Below are 22,829 nucleotides of genomic sequence, written 5' to 3' on the forward strand. Positions count from 1 at the left end.
TGAGCGATCCACAAATCGTTGTTACGGGTCTAGTTTTACTTAGTGTCCGTTGTTTGTAGTTTTGTAAAAGTCCCGACACAAGAGCAATTCTTAGTATGGGAGAGAGTAGAAATTTCTGGGGTCCGAAAAATAAGAACCTTGGATAAAATGGTACATAGAGAGATACATTCATAATTCTCACCTTATGCATCTGAAGACGAACTCATTACTCTAATTAGTTAAAGTAACATTTCACCAAGTATCATTCACAAAGAGCAATTAGAGTCATTTGCATTTCAACAGTGCGTTGCACTAATTACACAGTGCTTCTAATCTTTAGTAACATCTATACATTACTAAGGTTAGTTCACACTATTTCCGTGATGTACCGATAAATTAATAATTATAAATTACTTTCACCGATGTCAAGTAGAAAGTCAGTTTAGTTCCAAGTTTCATGAACCATTTAAAGCGATTTAATATTTTTTTGTGCGTTTACCATTACTCGTTAACTTTAATGTCAAAAAGACACGCAACCTGTACAAAAAATGAACGGAATTTTTTAGCCTGATTGTCACAATTAGATATATTTTGTTCTATTTCTTATTTTTGTTTTTTTTTTAAAACTACATTTTCTTTAACGATTCATGTTATCAAATATTAACCAGGAAATTTACTACAACATTAGCATCAGCACATATAGAATACGAATGGAAGATATGTACTGTACAGTCGGTACTATTAAAATATACCTACTGCAAAAATAGTTTTTACGACGTCCGCTAGAGGCGCTGAACCGGTTGCCATATAAACATTTTTTGACAGCTGGTTGTCAGTAATCGATAGTGGTAGAGAATTGCGGTACAGCACTTCAATTTCCTAACATCAAAACAATGCGACAAAGTTATTCAACGGGAAAGCTCAGCCGTCAACAGCAGGTTTAAGCCATACATCAACGATACGCTCCAATTGTCATCCATTGCAAGTAATAACACGTAACTAGTTACATCGGCTTGTCGAGCCGTTACCGGTGCAAGAAACGCATCGAGCATGCGCCTGCGCCTCTAACCGATAACAGTCGCACGTAGCGCATAGCGAATTGACAGACGAAGCGAATCCGTATTACTATTCAAATCTAATATTCATTACAAAAAGTTTCGAGGTGGTAACAGGTGAATCGATTTAAAAAAGTTTATAACGCTACGACTTGTGAAGAAAAAAACATGCAATGCGATATGAAAACACCGTGAAACACGTAATACAAGATCTTTAAGTAAACAATTTGGGCTACAATTAGGATTAAAATTAGGACTAGATTAAAGCTACACAAATAAAATCTCAAGAAAGTGGAAATCGTCGAGAACAAAATCCCCGTTTTGCCATAGCTTTAAAGTGCCACTTTAACATCTAAAATGTAGCTACAATCTACATGTAACAGCAACACATTGGTGACATCAGAAAAACTATTAAATTCTATACAAAACTTTATGCATGTTAATCCAAACCAAAGTAAACCGTTAGTTTTGTTCTAACATGTGCAGAGACAGGTCATTTGTAGCGGTCTGATTACGTCCCACGGCAGCCTGTTACCTTTACTAGTACAGGCCCTACTAGTTGTACCCAGTAGTATAGGTAAATGTGTCAGCCAGCCAAGAACTAACGATAAGCTAAACACCGCACCGCTGGGAAAAGCGCTCATTATAAGATAACAGCTTGAACGCCTTAGACGTAGGAAATCAGATCAACATGCTATGTTTAATGAAAATCTCTTCTGTAACTGAGTGACTGACTGATAGACATCGCACAGCCGAAACTACTGAGCGTAGATATTTGAAGTTTGGTATGAAGATTCCTTGAGAAACGTAGAGGAGCACTAAGAAAGGAATTTCAAAAGGGGGAAATCTTTTGTATGCAAAATCAGCAATATGAAATGCAAAAACGGAGAAACTAAAGCCTTGGCAGACGATGTCGCGACCGACGGCTAGTTCTCTAATAAAATAACCAGAATCTACGGAACAACAAAGATTGATATGAAAATAATATCTTATGCTTAAGATCTTGTTAGGTGCTAATTCTACTCTTGACGTAAAGATGTTATCTTTATGTATATTGAGAATAGTAGAACTGTTGTTAAATAAAAACTTGTTTTCTAAAAGTCAACAACATCTCGATCAAAAATAAATAACAAGAGCAATGTCAAAGTCTGATATGAATAAACCTTTGATATCTTATCAAATATGCATAATACAGATAACTTATAATCAAATAAAAACTATGACGAAAATTCCATTTCTTTTCCGTACAAGGAACTTTCTCAACTATTTGTGAAAAACATCTAAATGTCACATTGTCTTTCGTGGTCTTGAACTAATTACATTCAAGTAAGTGAAGAATGTTCTATTTTAAGGGCTGAATACTTTACTACAACTAATACTAGGTACTTAGTTATATTTCAGTTTAAAAGTTACGCTTATCGTCAGATTTACGAACCAAACAATTCATTATCCTAACTAAATTCTGTAGCAAAAATCTGATGTGCCACTGAACATTTTGTCATCCGTTCCAAACGAGGGAAACCATAACCTAAATATGGCATTCAACCGCTATCATTAGTATCATTAGCGTTGTCTATTCGTACACATAATGGCATAAACGTGTGTCTGTATAGCGGTAGAGGATGCTCCGGTGATTGCCCCCGGCCAGTCGGGACCGAGGTCTACCTCCCATCTGCCGCGCTACACAAACATTCGGTGCTTGTGCCAATATTAGAACACACTAATTGGATTCAATCCTATTTGGATAAGTAGAATTAATGTTGTTAGGAGGCTTCGAAAATAAGGAAAAGTAAATTAAATACGGTACCTATAGCTTAAAGGTTTATACTTCATTCCTCAAACCTAATTATTTACTATATTTAAAAACCTTTTTTACTAATCATAATGAGTACATATACGACCATCATGAATGATTTCAAACGATAGAAACAAAGATTAACAAGCCTGATTATACGAGTACACAAGGCCCCAAAACAATGCAATACTATATTTGGCAAGGGGACCACTGTCCAAAATCAGCAACTAAAAAAACAAAACATCATAATTCATTCACACAAAAACCACTAATTTACATAAAACCTCGTACAAAACGAGTAATGCAAAACAAACAAGAGAGTTTCATTTCAGAAGCTCATCATATCGCGGTTTATCGCTGCATATTAATCTCTCTACTAACTTGTACGATGATTATCTGAACACCACATACTCCATATAACAGTGATCATAAAATTGGAAGAGAAACGTGAGGAAATGTCTTAGAAAGCTGTACTTAGTAACTTGACCGTGCTTTATTGGAAATGGTGAATGCAAGCGATTGATAGAAAGAAAATAACTTCACGTGGTAACGCGTATTCCCTGTACATATTTTCCCAGGGTTTTAAAATGACCGGTTCGACAAGACCGAACTATAAATAGTGTAAGCACAGTTTATAAGAATATGAAATCCCAAAAACTGGTAGTTTTATTTTGACGAGAAATAGTGCATAAATCCATTGAATTTTACATTTAGGGTTTTTCAGACAATTTTAAACTTAGGCTTTTACTCACCAAAACGGTTAGCACCAAAACTTAGGCTTTTACGCACAAAATTGCGTCCTCTGAATAAAACGCAATTTGAGGCCTACATTTCAATAGGCTAAATTACTTAAATACAGACAGATTTTTTAACAAACCAATACTCCACTGGTGAGAATAACTATTCCTACTTGTGCATACATACAAATAGTCGGTGGCACTTGTGTCGTAATAAGTGATACATGTGAGAACTCTGGGAACTAGCGGTGTGAACAAACCTTTCTTGTCTTTACATACTTATTATTATGTAGGGAACACTCATGTTTACTCTATGGCTGATAGACTAGATATTTTTACTTTTTACTGGGACGTTTCCCGATTAGGTACTTGCCAGTCATTCAATCAAACAATTTGCTAATGTCCTATTTACTTTCCGCTACCTGTGAATTAAATAGTTCATCAGAAGAAATTTTGTCAGTTGTTTTCATACACTTACAGCCACTTTATTCAGCAATACATAGGTAATAAAAATGTGAAACTGGCCCTTAGTAACTTATTTATAAAATTGTGAAACTGGGACTTAATAAGTATGCGAAAATGATTAAATTCAGAATGAGTTACCTAAAGAGAATCTGTTCACAAGTGTATAGCAGACTGAAAATGCAAAATAACATTCAAAAACCATGTCACACATTGAAACAGACGCAATAAAACTTATAAACAATAACAAGATAAGATGAATGGATTACATCGTGGTGAGTCGTGGTGATAGACAAAACTATTGCGTTCATTGCTCTTCAAAGTGACGAGAGAATAAACATAAACATTACTCATGATTAGTATTCTATTCGGCTAATTGCAAGGTTTGAATCACTCAATCAACTGACAGCAAGATGTAGCGGAACCATAACTATGTAGATGATCCTTTAATATTATGCTGATGGATACTTAGAGAGCCCTATTTATATAAGGATACAGATTACTTTATATATAAGCTAGTTAGTTGCACCACGTCGTTCTGCAGCAACAAAATGAGGACGTGTAGTAAGGGTTTACCAGTTGATACCAAGAAACTCTATACACTAATTTAGTTGGTGGTGCGACCACGGTTTCTCAATAAAATAGGGCCCATCTTCTCAAAAATTTTAAGATTAAAGTACTAACTCACCACGTTTACAGTCTAGAGTTAGCAAACTTCATACAGTACCTTTGAGATAGCTAATATGAGGCACTATTACTACACTATAGCTCGCAATTGCAGTTTCTAACTGATCCGGCCTCCAGAAAAACTCTTAACAACGTTATCAACGAGAAAAACAGCTCGCATTAAGAACATAAAGGTTGCAAAATATAAAACATCGAAGCACTAGGTCAATGCGGTAATATTTCTTCCGTCAACAAACCGGTTATTCGCATCGGAGGCAAGCATTGGTCGGTCCGTAATACAGTCGTGAGACTCGTGAGGCACATTTGTGTTTGCTGAGTCACACCTACATAGTACACAGCAATCTACTAGGTATACTGGAAAACTCCTCGGACTTAGTCATAGCTAAACAAACGCAATTACTGAGTCGCAAGATAATAAACTTCATTAACTTCTTTTCATATTTTTCTATAACCTAAAAACCTAGATGATTTATATGTACTGAGCCCACATTTTGGACTTCTCAAGTCCCCTTTAACAAGAAGTCATTGCTTTTATAGTAGATAAAGTATATACCAACAAACATAGTAGTGAGTCTTGGCATACCCGATTTATCTAGATTTTAACTAAGAGTACTGTTATTCCAAAATCCAGTAACTGTGGCAAACAGGCAACCGTCAGTTGCATAAGTCTGCGGGTCACTGATGTTCTAATTTTTTAATTTTGTACACCTCTGCCAGCCGCCTACCATACGTATTAAGCTCTCTACTGTGTTAGTCTAAGTTGTTAGACTTTAGTAATAAAATGATAAGATACTTACTAAATAATTTCTAATAGAAGATCTCATAGATAATGTTGGATGAGGAAAATGTAATCGACTCGAACGTCAGTTAGTAGTTATAATGGGAATATACTTGCTTTTTGCTTGCGCGGGGAAACCAGGAAAACCCATTATTTTCCGTTTATTTTACTACTCACTACCGTGACTACATCTGAGTCTATTTAATTGAATTAGATGAAAAAGACGACGAAGAACTAGTTACTTGATGTTCGTGGATCAGGAGCCCAATAACTCAATGATCAACTACTCTAACGAAATTCTATACCAAATCTACCGCAATAGGATATTGGAAAATTAAATATTTTGAAGCAGTCTTCGAAGTGGCTCTGTGTTTGCTCTCGTCTTAGAAGGACTAACAAGACCTCCGAACGTCTACACGTCCAATAAAGGGATATTGCTCTCCGGACGTGAGCCACCGACGAATAAACTAAAGTGAATTGCTTTAGACATTCTTATAAGGTCACAAGGCTACCCAGATACCGAATACTTGACCTCAAATAACGGTTTTACACCTACAAGGTTTACAAATGTCTTATTTGTAGTACATCTGCATTGTTATGGACCTGCTAAGTGGTTTTTATTAAACGAGTTGTACGTTTGGAGCAAAGTATTTATTATTTGAATACATACCAGTAAAATATCATTATTGTCAGCCTTTGACCGGGATCGGAGTAACTCGATCGAAACGTCGGGCGACAAAATAGGGTATCGTAAATTCGTAACCTTAAATTTCTCATCTCCTTTAGCAACTTAGTATCACGTGTACAAGCTACATTAGTTTAAAAACTTTAATTATAGTGTTTTAATGAGGCGATATTTAAGGTCATCGAAATATTACCAACAGAACGTCATCAACAGAAAGTATTTTTACAATTTTCTTCCTCATTTCCTTTTGTTATCTTCAGTATTTTTTGTTATAGGTACGATGTTGTATGACTCATGTTGATAATAATAATCACATATATTGTAATGTTTATAATCAGAAGTAACAACTCAATTACTAAACTAAGTGTAATTTTAATTATTTATTACGCCAGCCAGTTAATACGAAAACTATTTTCATTTTAGACTTTTGACAAAAAAATATTATCACACCTCACCGAGTACCTATATTAGTTAGTTACACATACGATGGAAAGGCTGTTACAGTCAAAATATTACATCCACGAGTCCAAAGGGAATATAAAATATGAACTAAAAAAAAAAAAAAAAAAAAAAAAAAAAAAAAAAAAAAAAAAAAAAAACTAGATGTGAACCACAGGCGGAAACTGGCAATCATGATCATTTTACTGCACCGCTCCGAACACCGATGCCCGACATCCAATAAATACAGTTAACACTGAATAACGCGCTGTCTATTAAACCATTAAGCACCCCTAACATGCAATTTATAAATCAGAAAGATTGAAACCAGTTTGTAGTCTAACCATCTAGTTACTGGGAACTGATTCTAGCCGGTGTCTACTTTCGCAGCCATAGGGCAGATTACATTGAGAATGTATACGGTTGATACTCAAGTAATCATTTAAATAGAAATTTATAAATTCGATTATCGGCGTATCCGGGTTTGGAGATCCTTTCCCTAAACTACATCTTAAGGGCTCTTGACATGTTATAATTAATAATTAATTCGAAATGGTTGCTGCGATTTGACCCAAGTGTAGCATCCGCAAGAGGCGAATTTCTTCCACCAGTACATGTTTATTTACAGCCCTACAAATAAAAATGACATTTTATTCTGATTCATCTTTGTTGACTAAAACCTCAAACCGAGGTTTTATCTTCGACTTACTTATAATAATTACAAAGCATTATTATCACATCAATTTGCTGATAACATTCAGATAACAAACAAATCAAGTTTATAGGGAAAACCTTTTTGTATCCTCGGTTAAAAAGGAAAATAATTTAGTAGACTGTAGGTTAGACTAGTTGCGTGACACAAAATTTTGCGTGATGTTTTCAAATAATGCAATTACAGTAAAACACTTCACCTTCAAGGAACATTTTGCGATAAAAGCGACCGTAACTTCCAATAGAGAAACTATATTGCGGTAAAGATATCAGTTACGGAACCGTATACAGTTCACTACGAAACAAAGAACTATAATTATCTCGAAATATAAAGTTCATTCACCCATCATCACTTGTGCGTATAATCTTTTGTATATTGATATTGTCTGAGCGTAGTCTTACCGAAATAGCAGGCGATGAAAAACAATCCTTTGACCACTTATTTCACGAACTAGAAACTTCTAATAGCACAAGTGCAATGTTTCGATTCTATTTGTAACTAAATCGAAAAGTGACAGCCGTGGGCGTAGATAAGGTATCGAGTCATAAGTGCTGACAACAAATATTATCTGTTTGATAACAAAAAACTGTGAAACACCGGAGCTATCGGCCAACACTATCGCAATATCGTTAGTTACTAGAACTGCCTCAGATTCATAATATTTATCAGTTGGATAGCGGCTATTGCAATGCTTGGACGCAATCCTTATGAGGACTAGCGCAATGTATTGAAGCCATCTGATTTAATGTTCGTATTATCATATTCAATTTAGAACTTCGAATTGCGAGAGGGAATTTCTTGCGGGAAAATCTAATTATACTTGGTTTGACCTGGAGATCAAGCTATCCTACCTATCAGAAATAATGACTCATTATTGAGTATGCAGTATGATTTAAGTACAAGTACTTACTTCAAGGCGTTCGTTTGCGTACGCGTACGCAACATGTGCAGCTATAAAAATGCTTGAGTAGTCATTTATGAGGAGTGTTTATTGAATTGAGTAACTCATTATCGTGTTTACAACATTATTTTATCAGAATAAGAAATACCTAAGTTTAAGATCAAAGTAACACTATGTATATTACTAGACATCGAATGTTATCCCGACGCCATATGTGTCACGTATCATATTCAATTAACAGCTACATCATTAGAATTTGATGTAACGATATCTAAGATTGTTATTTTATACTGTACTAGTGGATTTTGCTTACTGTAAAGTTAGTAAGAGTAAAATTTTATCTGAGCAAGATTGCGACAACCTTTATTTTTCAAAGAAAAGCTACTCCCAATAAAATTTATTAGCAGTTTCATTACGAAATCGAACCTACTATTCTACTGCGTCAGACTCGTTTTTACGCTTCTCGCAACATTGCAAAAGGGGTCCATGACCAAGTTATTTTTTTCGGGAAGACTTGAACAGGAGAGGCACAAATCAGAGATGACTGGTGACAACGACAGGAGGTAAATCTAAGTTCAGAAGCAACTCTTAATTTCTGCTTAAATTTACACTCCGGTAAGTCCAGCTCGTCCGCTGGGAGTCCGACTCACGTCCCCAATCAGCCGGGATGGGGATACGGTGCGCATGAGCATTTCAACCGAGTAAATTTACAGCGGGTAGAGACAAGCTCCGTATGATGATAATAGTGAACAATATGGATGAGACTACTCATCTAATTTTTTGGTCGAAAGCATTTTAACCAGCCCTAACCGGAAACATAGATGTACGAAGAATAGCGGCGATTAGACGTGGTAATACACAACAGACAAAGCATTAGATGTAGTGATAAGTGCGGCATTCGTATGGTAAGTAATGTTTGTATACACAGTTGGCGACATGACGTAACCGACATAGATCGCGAGCGTGTCGCCGTACCCGCGTATCCGCAACACTGGCGCAACTACCAATTTCCCTCCAATTTAGTGTGGCTCATTGCAAAATGACCTATTTATATTACAACAAACAATATTCGCATTTAAAAAAAAGACATATCCAGCAGTAACATTCAAGTATGGCAAGGTCTTTTATAGATACAGAAACAATGACACAAAAATTTACCAGATTTTTTACAACTTAAATAATACCCACAACCCAGAGCTACAGTACAGTGGTTGGGACATTGCAATTGTCAAACTTTTTGCTATTCAGTCAGCCCAACAATTTTTTTTATATTGAAATAGGAAAAAGTGTTTATCACTATCCATTCCACACTAAAATTTAAAACCAGTCTGGAGAATGGGAGACTAGCAAAAAACCTTATCACATTAAGACCTTTATAAATAGACTGCTATCCACTAGGAAACTTAGTTTTTAAGAACCCATTTAATATTCTAAACTAAATTCCAGTCTATAAGTACATATACCTTAATCAAAAAAAATAATGAAATGTTAGAAACATACATAACATCACACCTTTTTACCATAAGGGTAGGCAGAGACCAAATTAATGAAAAGAAATTAAATGTTCTAAGGTTTATAATGATAAAGTCCATTACAGTTGCTATACTACCTATACATACTGTTGTCGTGTCACAACTAATATGACTAATTTATTGTCATAATTTGGAAACACAATATGGTCATTCCAGGAATTGGTTCTTACTCACATTGGAAAAACCAAATGTGGAATGTACTATAGCAACATTAATTTGTGTTTACATTCGAACAAATTTGTTAAAGTTTTAAATGAACTATTTAGTTCAAAAACATCAATATTTAAAAAGCTACAAGAATAGAATACAGTGGCAATACAGAAATTGTTTGTTGTATTTTTTGCATTAATCACTATCTCAACATAATTGTCTCAGCTGACAACTATTATTGTACATTATGTTTCATGATACTTTATTATTTTACAATTTGTTCGTAATTAATATTTTAATGATTCAAAGTGCTTAAGTTCTGTCCTGTACTTGAGAATAATATATTATTACCTGTGTCAGTTTAATTTAGTTACTAGTAGAGTAACTTTTTCTATGTAACTTGTTCATAAGTACTAAGAGCAATATGGAATTATAATTTTCTACAATATACTTTTAGCCAATAAAACCTTGAGGTGAGATACATAGTCTACCATATAAGGTGTGTGCGACACTTTAGACCAGTCTGTGTAATCTTATTATAATAATTGAGCCGATTAAGGCCGACACTTTTGAAACTGTTTCCTGAAGTAGAAAAACTTTGTACTTTTTTTTTCGAAAGATGTATTCAGCCTTTAGTCTCCTTTTAATATTACGTGTTCGCTAGTAAGGCGAGACAACTTGAGGCACAAAAACAACAGGAAAGGCGACAAGGTCAATAATTACAAAACTCAAGTGAGCCTCACCTGAAACTTCTCGAACTGCTCACGCTCAGCGTCCAGGCTGTTCTTCTTCAGCTGGAGTACTCGCGGCAAAGATAACGACGCCATAGAGTACTCACATGCGAAATACACCTACGGAAAATAATAACTAGCGGAGGTACACCGAATAACCGCGACCCGATTTGTTTTTAAATGAAGGCGAACTGCAAGTTTATTACAAAACCCAGTATCACGATAACACTAATATTCACCAGGACCTGGACGGTAATATTTAAATTTTAGAGACATAAAACTAATCAGATATTTATCTGAAACTGTATCGTAAATAAAAGTTCGGAAATTCACAACACGAAACACGGCTATCGCCCACCCACAAAAAATGAGTGAATGAATATTGGAACGCACCTGCCCAAGTGTCAAATTGACATTATAGTAGCGTTTACAAAGATTATCCGATTCTGATGTCAACTAAATCACTATACATGGATTAATAAATATACGGAAAAAAGTTCTAAATAATCAAAATTTCTTTCTCTCTATAATTCAACAGTTTAAGGTTCATGCAATCCATCTATAAATAAATATTTGCAAATGGTTGATTTATATTCTTAGATAGGTACATGACTTACAATAATCTAGCTTAGGAATCCTATAACGGGCATTATATTATTTGGAGCTACATGATGGAAATAACCCATAACCTTTCACATGCACGCATGATTTAGTAGACTAGAGACTAGACAAGACTAGACTTCTGGCTATTCTACCTTTAGGCATTCAAGTGTATTGTCCTTAACAACAATAAATGGAAAATTTTGCAGAATTAGTCATTCAATCTTACATTCATTCGCAGATGTCAACTGTCAAATTTGTTGTTTCGCTGAAGCCGCTGGACACAGATTTTTTCCGCTAACATTTAGCGCGTGGATGTTACTGAGCACATTTTGATAAATTTAAGTTTATTACAACCCAAATTGGTCCTACTTTGAAAACGATGGAATTTCTCGAATATAATGATGTGCAAGCTGAGATCAAAGGAGCAATGGTATGGATTTTAATGCGACTTTATTCTATGTTTCCATTTGGTTTACAGTTTATACAGTTAATAGATTAAATGTAATCATTTAAATTTGCAGGTTCCTGGGAGGTTGAAGATGACGGACCAGAACATAGTGTTCAAGAACAGCAAGACTGGCAAGGTGGAACAGATACCAGCCAATGAAATAGAGTTGGTTAACTTTCAGAAGTTTATTGGATCATGGGGCTTGAGAGTGTTCCTCAAAAACGGCACACTTCACAGATATGGAGGTTTCAAAGAGGGGGTAAGTTTATTAACCATAACTAAGAACTAGAGATGTATTATTTTGTAGCACACTTCATAACAAAGTTCTGTAAATATCTGTCAGACATGCAATATATTCCATTGTTCTTCTCCATGCGAGACTAAGGATTATTAAACTAACTAGAATTATACAAAAACATAACAATTAATTCAACAATTATTTTCATATTACTGATAGTACTGTGAGTAATTTAATTTACAACTTTTGTACCAATCCTATTGTATTTGTGTATTTCAACCACATTTACATAATATGGTGCAACTGAATACAGGATGATCACAATATATTTAAATACTAAAAGATATCATACACATTAACCTCATCAGTATTTAAAATTCCTTTATTACATTTATGCAATGATTTTATGTATAAGAACATACATCATTTTAAACAAACCTCTTTTCATATCCTCAGGAACAAGAGAAGGTAGCTAAGTTCTTCAAAGCTAACTACAATAAAGACATGTTAGAGAAAGAGTTGTCTCTGAAGGGATGGAACTGGGGAACGGCTAAGTTCAACGGAGCTGTGCTCAGCTTCAATGTGGGGACAAATACAGCATTTGAAATCCCTCTGCACTACGTCTCTCAATGCAACACTGGCAAGAATGAAGTCACACTTGAGTTTCATCAGGTAATAGGATAGTTAAATCGCTTATCAAAACATTTTTGTACAATACCATACTATTATAACCCATGTAACTGTGTTGCCAAGGTCCAATAGGCAGTCGCTCCATTTAAAATACTGGTATGCAAATGGTGGTATGAAATTAAAGTTTTCCTTTGATCTTAAAGAAAATAAAGATGGTACCCTTATTATGTCATATTTTTATACTGAAATATTGATTTTGACACTTCATAAAGAGTAGCTGAGTTGACTGGTAGTCAACTATTCTATTGCAATAAATATCAAATGATCAAAGGTATAATTTATAGGATAGTGTTGGATCGTCATCAATAGACTGTGTTGCTTTTCATTCATAAGGTTCATTTGTAATAAGGATCCATCTTTAATACCAGAGAACACCTACAAAAGACTTCATTTTTGCATAATATGTGTTAATTTGATGTTATGTTAATTTGAATATTTAAAGTTATTTATTTCATAAATTTAACAACAGCGATAACGCGCCATCTTGTTTCCAGAACGACGACACTCCAGTATCTCTAATGGAGATGAGGTTCCACATCCCGGCGAGTGAGGTGGGCGGCGAGATGGACGCCGTGGAGGCATTCCATCAACAAGTTATGAACAAGGCCAGCGTCATCTCCGTGTCCGGGGACGCTATCGCCATCTTCAGAGAGTTGCAGTGTCTTACGCCTCGGTATATTATAGTCCGATTAACTCAATTATAATTGATATATTTTTTTCCAAAATTAAGTATCTGCATTAAACAGGCTACTATCAGCTGCATAAGCCTTCAGGTCAGCTGAATTTTATATAGTTTATGTACTTGCATGCAAGGCTCCCTATCTACCTCTCATATTTACTTGTGATAGCAGTAAAAGCCTTATAGAAAAATTAAGAAGCAACAATTTTGTATTTTATTACGTCCTTGTATTAGCTCTGATAAGGGCTAACTTAAGGCAAAGAAGCTCATATAAATACAATATCATTAAACACGATAAATTCAACAAAATGTAGGTTGGCATGATATGCAAGCAACAAAATGAGGTTATGATTTTACTTAAAGTGTTGTTGCTCAGTATAAAAATAAACAAGCCAGCCTTAAGTAAAAAAAAGGCCATTTAGACAACTCTGCTTAACATTTCACCTAGATAAAGTAATAATATTGATTGTTTGTTTACAGTGGTCGTTACGACATCAAAGTGTTCCAAACGTTCTTCCAACTGCACGGTAAGACGTTCGACTACAAGATCCCGATGTCGACGGTGCTGCGGTTGTTCCTGCTGCCTCACAAGGACACGCGGCAGATGTTCTTCGTGGTGTCGCTCGACCCGCCCATCAAGCAGGGTCAGACTAGGTACCATTATCTAGTGCTGCTGTTTGGCATTGAAGAGGAGACTAGCTTGGAACTACCTTTCACTGAGTAAGTACATATTTATTTTATTTTAATTTTAAGTTCTTGGACCTACATCTTTGCCTTTACAGAGATAATAATATGTACAGGCTATGAATAAAAAAAATGGGAAAATCAAAAACATGCTGTGATAACTTGCGTCAAATAGTCTTTTTTCTAAATATTTTTATGGATTTTTATCTGAGTCTACTATAAAAGGATTCACTTGCTCACACAATCCAATACTTACGAAACTAGCAATACAATGAATTTATGTAGTCTCAATTTTTTACTTATCACTACTGCTTTGTTTTGTTACAGGGAAGAATTGAAAGAGAAATACGAGGGCAAGATAAGCAAGGAGCTGTCAGGACCGACATACGAAGTTCTAGCTAAAATTATGAAAGTTATCATCAACAGGAGAGTGACGGGCCCTGGAGACTTCTTAGGGTAAGTGTGTCATTGTGATCACAATAATATACTGTAATCAATATAGAATGATATATAGTGATTAGCAAGACAAGGAGCAGCAGCTTTTGCCCAGTAGTGTCACACTTAAACAGTAAACACAAAAAATAATGATTAGTTTGCTTAAGTATTATAAAAATAAAGGTGTGAAAGTAGTAAGTAGTTATATGTATTTTTATTTCTTTTCGTAATACATAACTATCATTATGAGAACTAAGTTACATTAAAATGTATTATTCTACGAATCTATTTAATGTATTTTACAGCAATGTACAGTTAACGGAAACATTAAATTGAGTACTGAACCTATTTCTTTCTTGCCTGGATGAACAATGAACATGTTTTACCAATCTCAATATTTTAGTTCATTTACGATGCTATGAACGCCTGTTTTAGTAAACAGGCGTTCATCAGTTTGTCTAACCATTAATTCGAGACTTAATATTTGTAATGTTAAATAAATTATTGTTTCCAGTCACCACAAGACGCCAGCTATAGCCTGTTCATACAAGGCCGCCGCCGGCTACCTGTACCCGCTGGAGAAGGGCTTCATATACGTTCACAAGCCGCCCGTACACATCCGCTTTGAAGAAATCGCCTCCGTCAACTTTGCTAGAGGTGGCGCCTCTTCTACTAAGTAAGTGGTACCTTTGTATAGTTATGTATGGTTAGGTTCTTATAGGAAATATTCTTATTGACTTAATGATAAGTCTTATAGAGGTATGAGGAATTAAGTCTTATTTGACATCTAATTAGATAAATGACAATCAGTATAGTATATTCTTCTGTCTGTCTATTAGGGTCTCAAAAATTTAGTCTTATTTGATATCTAATAAGAAAAAAGTCAACCAGTAATTCGTCTCTCTGACTTCATGAAACACAACAGTACCCCATGTTGTAATCTTTATCTATATAATTCTTCTGTAAGTGTGTATGTCACTGAACTTCTCTTAAACGACTGGACCGATTTTGATGAAATTTTTTGTGTGTGTTCAAGGGGATCTGAGAATGGTTTAGATTCACAATTTTGTCCGCTGGACAATCCGCTGGTTTTTTTAATTACACTAGTCTACAAGGAAAAGTATCCGAAATAATTTAAATTAATTTCTGCTTCTCTGTCCATGCAAAATTCGGATTGATAACTAAAATTCATTTATTAGTTTGAGTTTTTACGATAATCGTATCTTTCTTAATGGAACTACCCACATTTAACTTCATAATGTTTTGACATTTACATAGTTAGTTTGTATCAAATATTCGAAATATTGTGATTTAGTGCTATTTTCTCTTAAATTAAGCGATATAGAAGTGATAAAAGTAAAAAGTATAATACTATTTTATAGCAAAATGTCTCGAAAATGTGTTAATAATCCCGGCAATTTTTGTTATATCTGCGGTGAGGTGATATTTAATAAACAAAGGTGTTGTATATCGCCTATAATAAAAAAAAGCCTAATTTTACTAAACCACGTCGCAATTCCACTAATGAATAAAATAACGGTATAATTTCTGTTATTTTTTCAAAAAACTTAAAAAAAAATTTTTGAAGAAATGGAAACTAATTAAAAAAATATAATTGTAATTTCGTATGCAGTATGTCAACATAAATAAAAAAAGCTACTTACACTAGAAAATACTTTTACAAAATCAAAATTTGTATACTAGTGTTATTTTTTACAAATTAAAGACGTGTAGACAGGACAACGTCTGTCGGGTCGGCTAGTTAATTATAATTATTTGATGTTTTACTTAATGCATAAAAATTACAACAAAACATTTGCTATATTTAAGCAGTATATAGTATTAAAAGGCGAAAACAAGTGACATTACCTTTCTTTAGATTTAAAGGATCACACATACAAACATTACATAAAATCACCCCTTGTACCATAGGGGTAGGCGGAGACCAAAGAACGCCACTTGTTACGATCCTTACAACATTCCCTTGCCTCATTCACATCCATACATCTTGTCATTAGTATTTAAAGAATCATAACCCCTTAAAATGATTATATCCTACAATTCTCCTTGTCCAGGTCGTTCGACTTCGAGATCGCGTTGAAGTCAGGTAGTGTGCACACGTTCAGCAGTATCGAGAAGGGCGAGTACGACAAACTGTTCGACTACATCACCTCTAAGAAACTGCATGTCAAGAACACTGGCAAGAATGTAAGCTTTATGTATACTTTTGTTTTTATTAGGCTTGTTACAATCATATTTAGGCATTGGCGGTTTGACCGTCATTGTCAAACAGCAAAACCCACTCGAAGCAATTACTGCGCATCAACACAATTTGGTTTTCATTCAAGCTAAACATAGAATATAATTAAATAATAATAAAAAATCACGAAGTAATAATGTCTCGTGTGTCAGCCACATCTGCATGGGCATTTAAAGTGAGTAATGATAAACTGAACTTGAATTTATCTTACTTATATTATATTACTCCCAACATTAACAAAAACTGCAAGCTACTTTTGTCACATATTTGAAACTATGGTAAATGTAAAAAAACTATAACTTATTTAAATATTTGGTTAAGAACGTGTACAAAATAAATATTATTAGACAGTATACGCGTGTATTTTTAAAACAACATTTGTTATCTTGTTTATAGGACAAGGCACTCTATGACGACGACTTCGGCGACTCGGACACGGAGAAGGAGCCCGACGCGTACTTGGAGCGAGTGAAGGCGGAGGCCAAGGAGAGGGACTCTAACGACTCGGACGGCTCTGACGAGAGTACTGACGAGGACTTCAACCCTGACAAGGCTAAGGAGAGCGATGTCGCTGAAGAGTTAGTGTTTTATATCTATACTGTACAATGATGAAACGTCGTGATGAAACAGGTTCAACGCATTTGTTGAAGGCATGTTAAGTCCCCAACCCGCACTTAGCGTGGTGAACTCAAAGCCTTACCCCTCCCTCAAATTCGGGAGGAGACCCTTGCTGAGCAGTGGAACAGTAATGGTTTAAAATAATCTGTTGTCTCTGTGGCGCGGTCCGTAGTGTATCCGACTGCTGATCATGAAGCCTAATATTACATGGTTGCATGGGGCTAACATTGTCAATGGCCAAACGTGGGTTCCATATACCTTTATACTAGAGTTGCCACGAATAGTTAATTGGCCGAATACCGAATACCGAATATTCGGCAATGCGGTCGGCCGAAGCGCCGAATATTCGGCCGACGAATATTCGGCACGAAATTCATGCTTGTCGGAGGCGCGTTAGCTGGATTAAGACAAGTCGCAACCTGCTTTCCTCGTTGCGTAGGCGCGGCAGGCGACGAGGGGTGGAGCGGGGTGCAAATAAACACAACACATTGTAGGCGAGTATTGTTTCAATTGCGAGTAAATCACGTCACGGAACGCTTTGTCAGTGTAAAAATCTATACTAATATTATAAAGCTGAAGAGTTTGTATGTTTGTTTGTTTGTTTGAACGCGCTAATCTCAGAAACTACTGGTCCGATTTGAAAAATTCTTTCAGTGTTAGATAGCCCATTTATCGAGGAAGGCTATAGGCTATATATCATCACGCTACGACCAATAGGAGCAGAGTACCAGTAAAAAATGTTACAAAATCGGGAAACATTTTTGACCCATTCTCTCTTATGTGACGCAAGCGAAGTTGCGTGGGTCAGCTAGTAATACATAAAATAAAACTTAATTACTATTTTGCTAAGAGGCTAGCTTGCTAGGAGCTAAGAAGGCCGACCCTAACAAGTGGTGGTTCGCAAACGAAAAACAATACCCAAACCTTTCGAATTTTGCTAAAGTGTATCTTTCTTCTCCTGGAAGTAGCGTGCATAGTGAAAGGTTATTTTCTGAGGCTGGTATCATTTACGATGAAAAGCGTAATCGTTTGCTACCAAGAAATGCTGAAAAGCTTGTTTTTATTCATCATAACTTACCATTGGTTAATTTTAACTACTAAAGTGTTGTAATTTTGGAAATAAATACATAATTTTGAGTAATATGCTTGTCTTTTTTACATGGTTTGGTATTCGGTATTCGGCCGAATAGTACCTATTATTCGGCCGAATACCGAATAGCAAAAAAAGTGGCCGAATAGGCCGAATAACGAATAGTTGCCGAATATTCGTGACATCTCTACTTTATACCCGAAGGCTTCTTCGGGTATACAGGTGTGATATTAAGCGATGCAGCCACGAACTACTGTATCGATTGGAGGCGGACGAATTTGCTTTACATATTTGGTGGCTCTACGCGACTTAAGCCCGTGACAGAAAACGTCTAAACACATCAGTCAACACTGACGATATGATTGTGTCTATATTTTGTCACTTTCGATCAAGTTTTGAGCAGTCTGTACGAGCAAGAGATGATATATTGTATACCAAATCTGAGCTTCGCTGCGTAATCTTTCATCATTTATTTAATCCAAACTCGTGAAACCTATACAGTCCTAAACCCATAATAATCATTTTTCTGATTAAAGCAATCACATACATAACTAATAAACAATTCCAATAAGAAAACTCAAGACAACAATGTATAATAGAAAGCAGCTATTGTGTTAGTATTGAATGTTGGTATTCTAAATGATTGAACTGATGATGTGTTCTCAGGTATGACACCAATCCGTCGTCTTCGGAGGAATCGGACGCGTCGGCCGCGTCTAACGATAGCAAGAAGGAGAAGAAGAAAGAGAAGAAACATAAGAAGGCTATCACTATTGTAAGTTTACCTTTTGTTATAACAACTACGATTTGCGACATAAATTAAATAAAAAAATATATAAAACAGCAGTATACAACAGTCACTCAAATATTCTGTAATTTAAGAATGTTTAAAGATAGATTTTTGTATATTTTTTTGTATAGAATCAACTTAATGATTAAAACATTAGTCAATATTATTACCCTATTATTAACTATTCTCTTATCGTTTTCCAGTACAAGTATTTTTATTAAGTACAATGTTTAAACCATTTTCTAGCCGGAATCAGCTCCACGTAAGCGTAAAGAGAAGTCGAAGAAACGTGAGAAGGATGCGAACGCGCCCAAGCGTCCAGCAACGGCGTTCATGTTGTGGCTCAACGAGAACCGCAAGAGTATCGTGGAGGAGAACCCCGGCATCAAGGTGACGGAGATCGCCAAGAAGGGAGGAGAACTGTGGCGTGATCTTAAGGACAAGTCTGTATGTATCTTCCACTAATATTTTATCCCGTTCTTAAGACTATGTACATTGTTTTATCTACCAATTCGCATAAAACCACCTTTGATAGTAATTTGTAAGAAATAATTATTGTTAAGGCACTATCGTAACAATACATCACGAAAACCTCTCCTTATATTATTATTAGATAGAAAAGTCTTTCGAACATACGAAATATATAGTATAGGCATCGCTTTGTCTGCGCCATGCGACAAAGGTCTAAGAAATTAGCTGTGTTTGTTATATAAATCAACACAAAATTCATATTATTAAAAATATCCTACCTCAGGAATGGGAAGAAAAGGCAGCTAAAGCGAAAGAAGAATACAACCAAGCGATGAAGAAGTACAAAGAGAGTGGCGCCGCAGACGAGTTCCAGCAGAAGAAGAAGCAAGCAGAGAAGGAACGTAAGGCCGCCGAGAAGAAGAGCAAGGCCCCTCCCCCCAGCAAGAAGGCCAAGAACACCAGCGGTACTGGCACTAGTACCAAGTTTACCAGCAAGGAGTATATTGAAGATGATGATAGCTCGTCAGATTCTGATAAAGAGAAGACTAAGAAGAAGGATAGCAAAGATGTAAGTGTATTTCGTTTTTACAATACTATAGGTATAAAAATGGTTTGTTTCAATTTACCGTTCTATTTGTATGATTAAATATATTAAAAATACCATTTAATGATTTGAAGACCTTCAGGAAAACAATAATATCACATCAGAAACTTTAACACACAGTAATGGCGTCTCTTCTGGCACGGACCTCCTTGCGTAGTAAGAGATATCTTATATAAAAACAAAATTAAAAAGATATGTGTGATGTTGTTTTTCAAAAAGATAGGCACGCCAAATTTATGCAACTAAACAGCACAGTGCATTCTCATTGAGTTGAGTGTAACACCGAGTAACACGTGGTATCGTGGTCACGCACAAGTGACCCGAGTAGTAAATGTAGATTTTATCAGACGCTTTATTACCCACCCACTCTATGACGTCGGTTAAATAATCAACACCTACATTTTAGTATAACAGTCTACAGATATGCTAGTGTAATGGTACCTTTTATCACAATTGGTTATTTGAATAGTCAAATCAACTACTCTTTATGAAATGGCAAGAATGCTTTGTATATGAACAAAGATGTACTGCAATATGACGTCAGACGGTAACTGATTGGGATTTAGGATCAAATAAAATTATTAATCTGCCGTTCCTTCCTATTAATAAATAATAAAAAGCGTTTTTTTTTATTTAACTTAAGCAAGATTTAAGTCTACTTTTTTTGTTGTCCCAAGTATGTTATAACAACATTGTTTGCTTGCTGAAAGCCTTATATGTTTACTTTTTACAATATATTAAAACTGATTTATTGTTTACAAGATAAAGAACATAGCACTAATATAAAAACATATTTTAGTTTGTATTTTTATTGTTATGTAAAATAACCTAAAATAAGTCCAAAATAAGTAACTGTCAATTCTAATATATACTTTTTTTCTATAGAGCAAGGAGTCGAAGAAGGAGAAAGCAAAGAGTTCGTCGTCAGAAGCTGAGGCATCTTCAGGAGGGTCGGGTGATGAGAGCGGCAGCGGGAGCGGAAGCGATTAAACTAGATCACTCGGATAATAGCCCCGTTAAATACATAACACAGCTAAGAACTGACTTAATTATATTATGTATTTTTAGAATCATTCATCATTTCTAAAATCATTTTGTTTTAAATTTAGGAAATTAGTTTCGCTTTTACGTTTGCAGCCAGTGATAAAAAATGTATCCAAAAAATCTACAAACCCGATTTCATTCGTGTTTTAATAGCGTCAAAATAAACTTTAGGCAAATTACAAAAACAAAATGAATACATTTTGTTATAATCTAATATTGATAGTATTATGATTAACGAGATCTACTTTTTAATGTTTATTTCATCCGAGTTCAACATTAATTTTGATCAGTGGTCTCTAGATTTTGGACCACGGCGCGGGCGCTATGATGTGTATATTAAGTAAAATATTTTTTTTGAAGATGAATTACTGACGACCTCTAATAATTATTGTTTAATATTGTAATTGTTTTTTTTTTTTTGTATAACTGAGATGCGCCTACGCAACCCGAATCTGTTTTCCCGCCTTTTGTTTTCAAAGCTTTCCTTTATTAGGGAACTTAGGTAATGTGATATTTTGTAATAAACCTTCTTCAATTTTAATGTGTTGTGCAAAATAATGGTTAATGTGTACTGATGTTGATAATTCTTGTTAGTTGTAAATGTAAATATTTGTTAAGTCCTGTTGTAATTCCATTATAAATCGTATTATTGTCGATTTGGATGCCCCAACTCTGTAGATGTTATGTTAGTGTACTGTATTCTATTATAAGACTACCTATATTTTTATATGTTGTTTTCTTTAAATTGTTTGATACCAGGAAATTCTTAAAAAAAGACATTATATGATAGAAAAAAAAATAGCATAATAAATAAGCAGGTACCGTTGTACTAAGCTACTAAGGTACTAGATGTTGCTAGGAATTCTGAAAAATAAATATCTACAAGTTGTACTAAGAACAGGGTTTAAAACCGTTACACTACTACATTCATTGCAGTTAGTCGTCCCCTTACGCTTTATAAAAAATGATAAGAATGTCCTTTGCGCCGAGCTACTTGGGGTCCCGGAATCCCGCCAAAACAACATGAGGCCGTCCCGTTCGTCGCCCTTTTTTTGTACCAAAGCTATTGTGTATTTCTAAAGAAGAGCAACGCGGAGCGCTTTGCGGTAGGTTAGGGTACAATAATTCGTACTAATAATTAACAATAGCCTGAGAAAGTTGTACAAATCGTTTTTCTAGTTATATATTTTATGACTAGTCATAAAATTACTTATTTCTTACTGGCCACAAGGTACAGGCAAAAATCATTGGTTAATTCTAAGGAAGCAGATGTTTATTTAATTCACTGCATCACTTTCTGAGCCGTTAATTAACGATGACAGGCTCGTTATAGATAATTATTAAATATGTAAAAAAATACTGCCATTAGCAGGGAAAGATCGAGGACCCGCAGTCGATTTCAGGTAAAGTGTTCGACGTTCGCATTTGGTCACAGTTTTAGAGAAGAATTCTGTTCTGCGATGACAATTTTTTTGTAGACCTCCAAAAACACTCGTTCCCCTTTATAATATATGAGTAGCTAATGCAGTCTTA

At 35.2% G+C, this 22,829-nt stretch overlaps 2 protein-coding genes across 6 annotated transcripts in view; one reads left to right on the forward strand and one right to left on the reverse strand.

The window, feature by feature from the left end:
- The window catches only part of Hip1 (Huntingtin interacting protein 1), a 38,438-nt gene extending 27,416 nt beyond the window's left edge, over positions 1–11,022 (reverse strand). For 4 of the 5 annotated variants that reach the window (XM_076122329.1, XM_076122328.1, XM_076122325.1 and 1 more), the window contains exon 1: positions 10,655–11,022. In XM_076122329.1, coding sequence (XP_075978444.1) covers positions 10,655–10,738 — 84 coding nt within the window. In that variant the 5' untranslated portion in view covers positions 10,739–11,022. Of the gene's footprint in view, positions 1–7,729; positions 7,803–10,654 lie in introns of those variants that run through there. The other variant, XM_076122327.1, reaches the window with a different exon arrangement.
- A 464-nt stretch (positions 11,023–11,486) lies between these two features.
- Ssrp (structure specific recognition protein) lies at positions 11,487–22,023 on the forward strand. The gene is made up of 13 exons (XM_076121798.1): positions 11,487–11,675; positions 11,767–11,952; positions 12,388–12,603; positions 13,116–13,294; positions 13,781–14,020; positions 14,312–14,440; positions 14,934–15,095; positions 16,495–16,627; positions 17,076–17,257; positions 19,054–19,162; positions 19,424–19,624; positions 19,932–20,216; positions 21,138–22,023. Exons 1-13 carry the CDS (start codon positions 11,625–11,627, stop codon positions 21,240–21,242), a joined length of 2,178 nt encoding a protein of 725 aa, XP_075977913.1. The 5' UTR covers positions 11,487–11,624; the 3' UTR covers positions 21,243–22,023.
- Positions 22,024–22,829: the final 806 nt, after the last annotated feature.

This window comes from Anticarsia gemmatalis, chromosome 13 (genome assembly GCF_050436995.1).
Source record: "Anticarsia gemmatalis isolate Benzon Research Colony breed Stoneville strain chromosome 13, ilAntGemm2 primary, whole genome shotgun sequence".
Classification (NCBI taxonomy): Eukaryota; Metazoa; Arthropoda; class Insecta; order Lepidoptera; family Erebidae; genus Anticarsia; species Anticarsia gemmatalis.

What these genes read in the sequence shown, in the direction of transcription:
- Ssrp (XM_076121798.1), top strand. Translation starts at nt 11,625, where the DNA reads ATGGAATTTCTCGAATATAATGATGTGCAAGCTGAGATCAAAGGAGCA. An exon ending in TCACACTTGAGTTTCATCAG is followed by an intron (nt 12,604 to 13,115) that starts GTAATAGGATAG and finishes TCTTGTTTCCAG; the next exon opens with AACGACGACACTCCAGTATC. An exon ending in TCAAGAACACTGGCAAGAAT is followed by an intron (nt 16,628 to 17,075) that starts GTAAGCTTTATG and finishes TCTTGTTTATAG; the next exon opens with GACAAGGCACTCTATGACGA.